The 13,564-nt window shown below is 37.1% G+C and overlaps 1 protein-coding gene across 1 annotated transcript in view; it reads right to left on the bottom strand.

The window, feature by feature from the left end:
* Positions 1–13,564, bottom strand: part of LOC134659077 (uncharacterized) — a 66,563-nt gene that overhangs the window by 19,074 nt on the left and 33,925 nt on the right. Inside the window, exons 9-10 of the mRNA XM_063514682.1 lie at positions 4,148–4,336; positions 402–546 (exon numbers count right to left, since the gene is read on the bottom strand). Of these exons, the coding sequence (XP_063370752.1) occupies positions 402–546; positions 4,148–4,336 (334 nt within the window). The remainder of the gene's footprint in view (positions 1–401; positions 547–4,147; positions 4,337–13,564) is intronic.

Raw genomic sequence — 13,564 nt, 5'->3', positions numbered from 1 at the left:
CTCCTGATGATGCTCCTCGGTACGGAGTGAAACATGTGGAGCGTTTTCGACTTAATATACGTGAGTGACCCGTTTTTAATATATATGTCTGTGTCTCACGGAAGTTGTTGTTGTGTTGTTGTTTGTTGAAGTTTTGACGACCGGTCTGGCCTAGTGGGTAGTGACCCTGCCTGTGAAGCCGATGTTCCTGGGTTCGAATCCCGGCAAGGGCATTTATTTGTGTGATGAACACAAATATTTGTTCCCGAGTCATGAATGTTGTGTATGTATATAAGTATGTATTTATCTATATAAGTGTGTATATCGTCGCCTAGCACCCATAGTACAAGCTTTGCTTAGTTTGGGGCTAGGTTGATCTGTGTAAGATGTCCTCTAATATTTATTTTGTTATAAAAACTTACCGATAACTGTAAGAGACGCATTTAAACTCCCTCTCCTCGAAGCAGGCCGCCTCACATTCAAGAACATTGTGGGCCAGGAGTGATCTTCTGATAGAGCCAGTGCTTAGGGACAGGCCGGGACGACGCTCGGATGTACACTCTGGCCCTGAATAAAAGAAACACATGCTGATCAATGATTTATAACTCAAGATAGGTTATAGGCCTTCCAAAATTGAAGCGCTTACCTTGTGACAAATTGGACAAGTTGCCTTTAGTCACGGCTGGACAAGCGAGAAATGTGCACGTGCTAACCACCGCACCGAAAGAGAAGGAGACGACCTTATGTTTAACAACGAGTGTGACAAAGATGGATGGAATGAGAAAATTAATCAAAAATAACAGATTTCTTCGTAGGCACAGAAATAAATATGGAAGTATTTTTTGTGCTCCTCAAGTATGAGTATAACCTATCTATGGTTATACTAGTAGTTCGCCCCGAACTGAGAACTCGCGTTTCGCATAGAACTGTAGTTTAATTAATGGTAAATTAAAAAAATATATATAAATGTGTAAGCCGAGCAAGTTTTCATTTGATACCAAACTCGACCATACTGACTTGCAAAAAAGATGACCAGAATAGCAAGACCCCTCTCAAATTGCTTTTTGGCCTTCTAAGCTCTTCTAGCTCAATAACCCCTTGAGCGAGCCTGCTCATAATTTAATGACTAAAATATAATGCCCTCAACTACACGTTTACCCAATTTCATTGAAATTAGAACAAATTTACTTAAGTTATTGTGTATCAAACTATCCTCTGATAGTTCAGCTTAAAAACATTGAAATGCCGGGACGTGCCCCTAGCCAGCCGCGTGTCCCAAGTCGAATGTAAGAACTTCGCTTCGCTTCGCTCGCTCGTTCGATAATATCATTGATGCTGATTTTGTATAAAAATGTGCAGATGTGTTGTAAAGATTCTTCTTCTGTCGCGTCTGTCATATCTTTTTCTTCCATACCTCTCTATCGCCCATCACCTCATATTCCACTTTTTCATATCATTTCTCACACAGCTAGGGTTGCCAGATCGAAAGGCGCTATTATCGGGAAAAAATATCAAAATTTCGGGATTTTGGGCCTTAAGTCGGGAAAAAACCCATTCAAATTAAATTAATTGTATTAAAAACAACGATATTTTACATTGGCACTACTTCAGCTGCTCTGCCCAATCTCGCCACGCGCGCCCCGCGCTTGCGCTGACGGGCTCGACGCGGGTCGCTGGTTCGCTCGACAACAGTTTAGAACTTGAAATTATTGTTTTATAACATGATGCTGTTTTTCGGGACAATTTTCACTTTGTCGGGAATCGGGAACACGTGCTAAAAATCGGGAGAATCCCGCCGAATCCCGACCATCTGGCAACCCTACACACAGCCCATCCACCTTTTCCTCGATTTTCCTTTTCTGTTTCTTCCCTCTACATTCATTCGTAATACCTTTCTCGTCAAATTACTTTCATGCCTCCGCTTCACATGACCGTACCACACTAGACGATTCAACATTACTTTATCTAATCTACTATCTATTAGTAGATCTACTACTCATTGATATAGTATAAAGAACTGGATACCCAATCAGCCGCCAAAAATGGCCCCACAAAAGTGATGTCAAAACAGATCATGCATTACTTTTTCGTTTAGTCTTGTTTGAAACGCTCAAATGTGAAGTTGTCAAAAATTACGAAATGTGCCGTTAAAATATGTAAAAATAACAATGATAAAGCAAGGAAAAAGGATGGAATGTATTTCTTTCGGTTAGTTCTTTGGATAGCATTACATAATTTATGTAATCTGGTGGTAATTTTATGGTTTTGAATAAATTAATTTGTTAGTACCAAAGAAGGGATGTCAAGGAACAAAATTCTAATGAGTCGATGTGAGGTCAATATTTTTTTTTATTTTTATATGGAATTCATAAGAAATAATATTATGTTTAAATTGAAGATTTCCAAGAAAACCTATGCGACGTGCAATGTGGACTGCTATTTAATTATAGCAAGAGATAGGGGTGATGCAGTTTTAAACAAGGCAAAACGGCACTTGTGTGTTCGGCCCATTTCCCTGTTTCCGACATATACACCACCAATAAGGGCTTATATCGACTAACTGTAAATGCTAAAGCTGTGGGAACACAGTGACAACCACAGGATTTTTTTTATAAAGTATAGGTAGACTTTATAAAAAAAATCCAATCAGTATCTAAATTTCCCCGTGCACCCGTGCTATGAGTAAATGTAGATCTTAAATACACAGTTATTTAATAAGTAGAATTTATTTCAAGGAAATTAGTATTTAAAGACGTATACTTACGAATTAAAAATTTAATTTGTTTGAATTTGAACCACGAATTAATTTTATTTGAGCTCCCGATTAAATTAAATTTGTTTTATTTATTACTTCAATTGGTTTTCCTGTACAGTAATACATATTAAAGTGTACCAAAGTGACTCCATTCGTTCATTATTCTCGTTTGACGTTGTTTGACGTAAATACGTTACGTTTAGTGCCATCGGACTAAATTTTTTAACAGTGTTGGTACTTATGTTTGCAAATTTGACACTTAATGCTTACGACATTAAGCTCTTTTTTGTACGAAACATTTATCTTGACTCAAAATTTACGTAAGCGTTTTTATCATCAATGCAAATGGTGCGAAACGTCATTGGGATCCACATTTCTTGACGTTTTTGTTCTGCTTTGTGTGTCTATTTCTTTTATATTAAGTCAGTGCTACTACTGCACCCCTAGCACATGATTGACGCGACAGCGTCTCGCGGCGAGATAGACTACCCGTCTTTTTCTAACTGTGTTAATAAAAGAGGGACGGATAGTCTATCTCGCCGGCTGGTGCAAGTTTCAGGCTTCCTCTTACACTATACTCATTCGATCCTTATCCTGTCCATTCGATCTCGTCACACAGCATATCCAGGGCCGGCCCGAGCCCTTGATCAGGGTAGAGCGAAATCGGGTTTTGGCGCCCTTCATTGAAATCCCCCCCTCGCCGCACTTGCGTCTTTTAAAACTTTTTTTTCTCATTTGCCATTTTGGCGCCTTCTTGCCATCCGGCGCCTAGAGCGGCCGCTCCACTCGCTCTACCCTAGATCCGGCCCTGCACATATCCACCTTAGCATTCTCATCTCCGCTACATGAAATCTCTTTTTAACCGACGAAAAAAACGGAGGAGGTTCTCAAGTCGACGTGTATATAGATATATATACAGGGTGCTTCCTGTAACAGGAGCAATAAATTAAACTGTAGGCTGTACTCCTCAAACTGACCAACATTTGTTCAGCAACTTTTGAAAATAACTCATTTTTTAATTTTTATTACACTTTCAAGTTTATTCTAAGACGCAATGTATTGCAAATTTTGTTATGTTTAAAGCGTGACAAGCAACGTCAAATACACTGATGTCAGCGTACATTGAAGGCAATATTTATTTTGTATGAAAAAGAGGAAGTCTAAAGGATTCATAATTTTTAAAAGTTGCTGAACAAATGTTGGTCAGTTTGAGGAGTACAACCTTTAGTTTAATTTATTGCTCCTGTTACAGGAAGCACCCTGTATATATACGTGTCGACACAACTTTTTATAGAGTAGTCCGATTTTGATAAAAAAAAATATCGGAAAGGGCATACCCTGAAGTTGGTCCCACATACATTTGTCATTCGTTATCTTAGGGCCCAACACAAATATGTTCAACGATAATCTTACCTTTCTTAGGAGGTCCATAACTCGGCTTATAGAAGTTGGACTCCCCATAATCCAGTCTATTCCTGGTACCCGAATTGTTCCACCTTCCCCTTTTCCAGGAGCCATAGGAGTAAGGATGTATCACGTCGTCTCCGTCTCTTCGGAGGTCGTTGTAGTTGAAGTCGGTTTTGAAGCCCCAGGGTCTGACGCCTTGAAATATGGAATATTTATTAAAAAATATACTAAAGTATAGAATAAGAGAATTTCCAAAAATTGCAAAGTCCCCATAAAATTTTCTCGGTATTTTTGCTGCGTGTTTATTGCCAAGCCTTTAAAGTTATTCGCTGTCTTGAGTGGGACTTGAACCCACGACCACTGGATCACTAGTACAGTGCTCTTCCATCTGAGCTACCAAGACCGTACCCAATTTAGTGAATATTTCCACCATATATGAGCCCTCGGGAGGCTCATAGCGACATCTACCGTAAGAGTACTACACTTCTTAAACGGCTACCAGAGTTTCAAAGTGTAGTACTCTCAGGGCTTTAAATACCGTTAAAAAGTTGGTATCGTTACCACAAGGTGACAGATTTAACGTTAAGTTGTATCTAACGTTAGACGAGGTACCGTTAGTTATACTACTCTTTACCGGTAACAAAATGGTAACGTTAGCAGCTGTCAATTTGAGCTAACGTTAAGTCAAAGGTATCGATACACCATTGTTAACGTTAGTAGGTAACGTTAACAGCTGCTTATTTACCGTTTGATTAACTGATAGGTGCCATCATCGTTGACAATCGAGCGAATGTTCATTCACTCTCAAGCAGAGATGGGCAATTTTAATAACAAAACTTCCGTGAGACAAAGACATATTAAATGGAGATGGGCATTTCGTAATTGATTCCTGGTTCCACGATTACTCGAAATTACTTTGTAATCTGATTACCGATTCCCAGATTACTTTGTAATCTAACAATACCGAATTACTAATAGTGGAGTCAATATAAAGTTAAAGTTACATTAATTGCACAGTAAAATGTTTCTACACGGGTGAATTATATATCATATTGAATACCCGTCTGCGAATTAACAACTTGATATCTGTTCCCGTTTTTTAGAAATAACATTTTTTTTATTTTATATTTTATACTACCTAAACAGTAATTTCTAACTAGAATTTTTTTGAAGAATGGGCTATGAAGCTTACACGACTACACAGTCAGAATTTCTCCCGACAATAATATTAATTATAGATTTAATGAAAAAAACAATAATTTTGTATGTTTTCCATGACCGAGAATATCCCACACTGAGAGAAAAGTTTACTATTGTGGTTAATTTAATAGTATTTGTTTCGATCATGTTTAATTTATCTGCCCGAGGAACTGCTATATTCGCAGAATAGCAGCATGATTTTGGAAACAAACAGCAAATAATGTTCTACACAATTAATGGACACTTCTAGTTTTTTGGCAGTACATAACTGTACAAGTTATTGAAGACTACATACTTATTTTTCTCGCAATAATTAAATCAATTTCCAGCATAAAAAGTCAATGAAGTATGCTGTATTTCCAGGCTTCCACAGAGGCCAAGTCAAACTTTGTTTAAGATGTCAAAAAGATATCATTTTGTTATCATTCGCCCAACCGTCTCGCTCGCACCAATACATATTATATCTAGTACGAGTGAAATGCACGCGCGAATCATATAAAATGACATCTTTTATAACAAAGTTCTAATTAGCATCAAGGTATATTAGGAAAATATACCTTATGACTTATGGCATTGCGTTAAGGTTTAATAATTCAATGCATAAAGTGTTTGTGTTTATGTGAAAAATGATAGGTGTCAATTTTTATATCTATTCACAAAACGTTTAGAATACAGGATGCACAGTCAGATATAAATAGACCCTTGAAGTCTTACAACTATCTATGATACTGGATCTCAAGCTTATTTGGTTAGTAAGTACCGTCCACCAAGTTATACTTCGAATAGCCACCCGGACAAATTCCAAAGCTAATTTCGAATTTTTAACCGCCTTCAAAAAAAAAGGAGGTTCTCAGTTTGACCCGTATGTATGTATGTATGTATGTATGTATGTATGTATGTATGTATATTTGTTCGCGATTATCTCGCGTTTGGCTGAACCGATTTTGATGCGGTTTTCAGAAAAGTGTTTCTTATATTCTGGAGAAGGTTTTAGTATACATGGATCTGAGCTGATGCTGAACCCTGGCTGTACCTAGTGGAACTCGGGTTTGGTGCAACATAGGCTCACGCTGTTTTGGTCATCCGACACGCCTTGATGAGCACTTGGGAGAGCAGTACCCAAGATAGAGCTGATGCTGAACCCTGGATGTACCTAGTGGAACTCAGGTTTCGTGCAACATAGGCCAACGCTATTTTGGCCATCCGTCACATCTTGATGAGCACTTGGGAGAGCAGTACCAAAGATAGAGCTGATGCACCAAACCACCCTGGCTGGCAGGGTTCACCCTGGCTGTACCTAGTGGAACACAAGTTTGGTGCAACATAGGCCCACGCTATTTTGGCCATCCGTCATATCTTGATGAGCACTTGGGAGAGCAGTACCCAAGATAGAGCTGATGCTGAACCCTGGCTGTACCTAGTGGAACTCAGGTTTGGTGCAACATAGGCCCACGCTATTTTGGTCATCCGTCACATCTTGATGAGCACTTGGGAGAGCAGTACCCAAGATAGAGCTGATGCTGAACCCTGGCTGTACCTAGTGGAACTCAGGTTTGGTGCAACATAGGCCCACGCTATTTTGGTAATCCGTCACATCTTGATGAGCACTTGGGAGAGCAGTACCCAAGATAGAGCTGATGCTGAACCCTTGCTGTACCTAGTGGAACTTAGGTTTGGTGCAACATAGGCACACTTTGTTTTGGTTAACCGACTTGTCGTCGTGTGCCTATGTAGCAGAGTTCCACTAGGTGGGTCGATGAACTTTTTTCCAACTGCCTTTAAAAAAAGGACGTTCTCAGTTTGACCCGTATGTATGTACGTATGTATGTGTGTATGTTTGTTCGTGATTATCTCGCGTTTGGCTGAACCGATTTTGATGCGGTTTTCAGAAAAGTGTTTGTTACATTCTGGAGAAGGATTTAGTGTACAGTACATGGATGATTTGGAAAAACCAATTGGACCCGGTCGGTGGCCATGCTATCGGTATACCTACCAACAAATTTATGTTGCTAAAATGGATTTAGATAAAATAGTGGGAGTGGAAGTCGGACTCGGACTGGGACTGGGAATGGGAGTGGAAGTGGGAGCAATATACATACAAATCGTTTAGCACCAAAACATCATATTATGTTGTGTCGCGATTATCATCGAGTTAGGCCATCACCAACATTAGTAGACTAAATGGAGAGCCTAACAAACTAGTATTTAGCCCAAAACCTAAAATAAATGAAGTACCTACCTATCACTAAAAAGGAAAAAATAAAATAAATAAAAAATAATTAAAAAATTAAAAATAAACAAAAATAAAACCAAAATAAAATAACTTAATATAATATCTTTTTTTTAAAAAGGGAACCGCCTTCAAAAAACCAACCCACTGAAAAGTACAAAATAATTTTTATATGGCACCCCTTTACGTGTCCAGTCCCTATCCCACGGTGTAAAGCAAATTTTTGCCAAAAAGTAATTAATACCTAATAATAAGAAAATTAATAATCATCCGGGTAATTACTTAGTTTTTGAAGGCGGTGCCAAACCAACAAAAACAGTCTACTACCAATCAGAAAAACAATACGAGTACGTAGTACCTACAAGAACTAAATTAATGAGTAAACTAACTATGTCTTTATAATGCAAGTGCAGCGTTCTTTGTTGTCTAAAATATCGGATCTCAAAAATTTTGGTTTGGCACCGACTTCAAAAACTAAGTAATTACCCGGATGATTATTAATTTTCTTATTATTAGGTATTAATTACTTTTTGGCAAAAATTTGCTTTACACCGTGGGATAGGGACTGGACACGTAAAGGGGTGTCATATAAAAATTATTTTGTACTTTTCAGTGGGTTGGTTTTTTGAAGGCGGTTCCCTTTTTAAAAAAAAGATATTATATTAAGTTATTTTATTTTGGTTTTATTTTTGTTTATTTTTAATTTTTTAATTATTTTTTATTTATTTTATAAAATTTGACAATTCACGAGAAGAGTAACGTAACGTCAAAGGATATGTTTGTCCCTTTTCAACGATCCTGTCATCCGATGCTTGAGTAGAGAAACTAAAAGAAGCAAATGTCAGCAATTCGTAACGCTTAGTTTTTGTTAGCGATAGCGCATCGCGACATGAGAACTAGTATGAGCCTGGCCCTCGATTACGTATAATTGCAAGGAAACTTGGGATCAAGTTATCTTAGTCAATTTAGAGCAGTTGGAAATCAACTCATTGTGAAATTTGTGAACGTTTTCAAATAATTTGTTGGATTAAGTAGTAAAAGTGTTACAGTATGTTATATATTTGTGATCTACTCACAAGGCCCTTTCATTTGGTACCCCACATGGTATGTTTAAAAGAAAAATGGTAAAAACTTTGCATCACAGTAACTACCCTCACCACTTTCGCGCTTGTCATCTCATATATTTGTGTTCAGGATATTATACTGAATGCACTGATACCAAATATACTCATATCCGAGACGACATGAGCGTAAATTTTTCTAGAAGTCTTTTCGAGAAAAGGCCAGGCTACAATATCTTTACAGGTTGATTGATACTGAGTGTATTAACACCATGTTCACCCATATCCAAGACGATATGAACGAAAAGTAACCTAAAGCCACCCTACCAACATTTTCGTAACAATGAGAGATTACACTGATTTAAACTTTCACGATTTTTACACATTATTAAATTATACTACGATACGCGATTAAGTCCCGTTGTATAATTTAATAATGAGAGATTATTTGTAGAGCACCTACCTGCGAAGAGATCGTGCTGTCAAAGTTGTTAATGATTTAATATAATATTGTTAGTTAACTAAAGTTTTATTAATGCATCATTTCATCTTATACACCGCGGGATTTAATAACCCGAAAGATTTAAACCACGTATTTTTGACGACAGTACGAGTAAATAATGTTATATCAACATGGGTCCAATTATATATTTTAATTAAACTACTATTTCAGTACACATTAAATCATATTAATTTACCGCTTCTTTGTGAACAAACCTTTATTCAGAGAGTGAGCGAGTTTAATTAATCTCAAGTAGAGAAACAGAGAGCGAGCATGACATTTCACGAATCACTCCGATATCATACGATGCACGGCGAATGCAGTGACATGTGTTCCATGACAAGAAGTGTCAAGTTATGTCTAGGATCATGTTTACGTTGAAATTATTTCAATTGATTGGCACCTCAAAATACCACAAATTGTATCAAAACTTTATTAATTACTACAACAGTAGGTACAGTGCAGTTATTATTGTTGAAACTTTGCGATAAAATCTTTTCCTTTGAGTTAGATAACCAAAGCCATTAACCATGATTATATCCGAAAGAAATCATGTCTCTTATTGTTTTAACTCATACTACAGCTGGAAAGGGATGATTACTTTGTTAAAATCAATGAATGACCTTTTGTTAAAATATCGATCATGCTTATCAGTACGTATTTTAAATTCTCGATGTGTTGATTTATACTGAGTAAAGTAAAATAAACAACTATGTTAAACAATTACGCTTTTTTATTAATTTAATGAATTAGGTTTTCACACCTGAGGATGCCGAAGACCGGGCAAAGTGGAGAAGGCTGAGCAGGAAAGCGGACCCTGGCGCTAGACCGGGAAAACGCTAGGTTGAAGAAGAAGAATGAATTAGGTTTTCGAAGTGTGTACCACCGTTTTCAGCACAAAGATTTAATTTTAAACGGATTTCATTATTTAGGTTTACAAAAGTGTTCTTTATTTCTTCGGAAGCCGTTCGAATTTTTATTAATAATTCTTCTCCAGACTTCACTGGTGTTGAGTATTCCTTCCTTATCTTTCAGAGTTCCCCATAGAAAAAAAAAACCAATGGCGTTAAGTCGGGTGACCGGGCGGGCCAGGTTAGGACTAGGGCTCGCGGTCGAGTCCGTGTTTCGTTTACACGTTTCGAATACCCGTTTCCGAATAACACGTACACGGTTTTCTGGCCCGTTCCGCACGTGTAATTAAGAAACGTGTAATTAAGATCCGTTCCCACGGATAAACGGGTATTCGAAGAAACGGATCTTATTTACCCGTGGCTCCGGAGACGTCCTTGACGAGTAGCGAAGGAACGAACCGGCGTAGGTACTTAAGAGCTACAAATGAATAGACAAAAGATTCATGAGGAGTTTCTGTCATATTTAACCTTATTTCATGGTTCATAGAGTCGAAATTCAATAAACGGTTTACAAAACCCTTTTCTGAGCAGGTAGTTTTTGCTTGCAATGTTGCAATACGAGTAGAAAATTAGTAATACAGTAGGTATACCTACATGCTACTATCAAAATAGTATTTTGTATAAGACTTCAAATACTAATACTTTATTGTTTATTATATAATTTGATAGCAATAAATATAAAGTGCTAGTAATAAAAAATAAAAGCAATAAAGAGTATAAAGAGAAGACTGTACGATAAAAACTGGCCATGCATGATCTGGTAGGTATACATACAATATTCTTACCAATTGCACATTATTAAACAGCTCTTATATTTTTAATAATCTGTAGATATAAGTCCTATAAGTATAATTATAATTAAAATTCAATCAATTGTCAATCATATTACTGATATTACCTACAATGTATGTGTGAGTTTTCTCGAATAGGTATATTTTATCGAATAAATATTCTGTCAGTAAGAAATGTATATTTTTTAATCGTATTATTTTTTAACTTACGTAAGCCAGGCATCTAGGTATTAAGTATTATAGTAAACCATGTGCCACTGCATTTGTTACAATTTCTTGTGTAGACGTGTTCACCTTATTACACCGACATAAAGCTTATAATTGGTTGTGGCAGTTCTGATAATGGTTTGGGAACCTACTTGTTTTCGGCGATATCAGACAAAAGGGTATTGGAAAACAACACGTTCTAATGAATGGAACACCAGCGGCCGGCATTTATTACCTGAACACTCGTGTGAAAGTGACCCAAGTGAACATGAATGATTACCAATTTTGAGATCTATCTTAATGTTCTTAACAATATAATCGCTAGGTAACCAAAGTAGCATGGGTTTTTATTTTTTTAAGGTTCTCGCCTGAAATCCTTCGTTTCGAATGCCGCTTGTGTGTACTTTTTTTTTGCGTCGTTGGCAGATTTGCTGTTTTCGCTCAGCAGTAAATTGATAATAATAAGAAATAACCACGAAGTAATCCATACTTATTACCTGTTATTATCTGTTATTTTTAACTAATATAGGTAGTATTTGTCTGCACATCTATTCTTCACGAAACTATATTACTTAATTACTTACACAATGTATTAAAATGTATTTCTTTGATTGAAATATAATTATATTAATTACCTATGTAATTAATGATGAATATGTTAGCTTAAAAGCAAAAAAATGAAGGTTTTAATTTAAACTAGGGACGAGTAGGTTTAAAATTAAAAATAGTAGACAATATAGGATAGGGACACCTACTTCGATTAATATATTGTATTGTATAGTTGGCTAAATATGTTATATCAACACAGTTATAAATGTGACGTCCCACGGGTAAAGGTACCTTATGGCCGTTGGCGCTTACGCTATTATTAACGCCGCTCCGCCGCCGCGCGCTATTATTATTGCGGCGCTATGCGACGTAAGCGCCAACTGCCATAAGGTACCTTTTGCCGTGGAACGTCACAAATAATTAAAAAAAAATCGTACATCAAACGAGTTCATCTGAAGTCAACATTCAATATTAGACCTTACATACCCAGACCTAGAGCATTCATTGGGTCAACCTGTTTCGGATCCGTTCGGGCCGGTGTTAAGTACCCGTGTAAACGGAGATACGTATCTGAGAAACGTGTCTTGGGAACGTTTATTGGAGACGTATCCGGATCCCGGCGGTTCCGTGTAAACCGTGTTCTTAGCACCGCCGGGCTTAAGAACACGGGTATTCGTTTCGGCGTGTAACACGGATACCGGGAGCCCTAGTTAGGACGTTGCTTCCACGGCCAATCCACCTCTCAGGGTATTGTTCGTCTAGCCAATTTACGAACTGGGAACGAGGCTGAAGTGGGTCCGTCGTGCCGGAAGCACATAGTTCTTCGGGTTTCCAAATCCGTACACAAAGTGAATATCCGCTAAATGAGCCGGAGGATAATGCGGCATGGCGAATTTTATTTATTACAGTCAATCAAATTTAAAGATTTTATCTTGCGCATATCTTGACATCAATTTCGTCATTTTCGTCAAACTATCAGCCAGTTATCGTGAAGGTAAATAGTTTGCACTCTCGTGATTGAGAACAGAACAAAATTTCGTTAGAAGTTCGAATTTGGCTAATAACCATGCAGTTAGTGCGTCTGCGTGTAAAATTAGTTGGTGGCTACGTCACGCATAAGGGTGTGTTAGAATTGAGATTTTTTAACTTGTGATTTGTTTTAAATAATTAATATCTCTTAAATTAAGGGTTTTTGGACTATGTGTTATATAACTTTATATACTCTAATTAGGATCTAAAATCGTTGGTTTAAATCTTTCGGGTAATAACCCCCGCGGTGTATATAACCCTATTACCCTTTGAATGACCTTTTTCACGTTTTCTACAGCAATGCAGTCGACTGCAGCAATTTTGAAGCGCCACATTGCTACCGACTGCATTACTGTGGTAAATGTCAAAATCGAAGTTCCTGTCTGGATTTTGGCGTCCATTAAAAATAAATAATCAAAGGAGGTCATCGATCAAATAGCCCGGAGGACAAGCCATCGTTAACTGGTAGAGAATGCCTTATGGCATTAAGTCCGCCTCTTGTACTATAAGGGTTTTCTTTTGTGCAATAAAGATTAACCACTTTATTCATAAACTTTACGGGCCTGATTTAGTTCAATTATGTTTATCCCTTACTTACAAATACATAAGTTAAAGTGACAGATAAGGACAAACGATTATTACTATTATTAGCTAATTGAAGTTTGTAGCGCGTTTATGAATAAGGGGTTAAAGAAATAAAATAAATACAGATGATGACAGTAATTGTATACGCATTTTATTACGGAAAAAGATTTAATATTGGGTGTAAATGAAACGGGAATTGGAAATGTAAAATAAAATGATATTAAAATCTCGAGTGTCGGATTCATGTTTTGATATATTTTTTGTATTTTAATAATAGTTTGGATTTATTAAAAGAATGTGACATATTTTGTGGAGATTTCTTTTTAAATATAGTATTTGGTGTGAGAATTCATGTAGA

The sequence above is a fragment of the Cydia amplana genome, chromosome 24, assembly GCF_948474715.1.
Source record: "Cydia amplana chromosome 24, ilCydAmpl1.1, whole genome shotgun sequence".
Taxonomy (NCBI): Eukaryota; Metazoa; Arthropoda; class Insecta; order Lepidoptera; family Tortricidae; genus Cydia; species Cydia amplana.
Note: the sequence above shows the minus strand (reverse complement) of the source record. Positions and strands in the feature narration are given on the sequence as shown.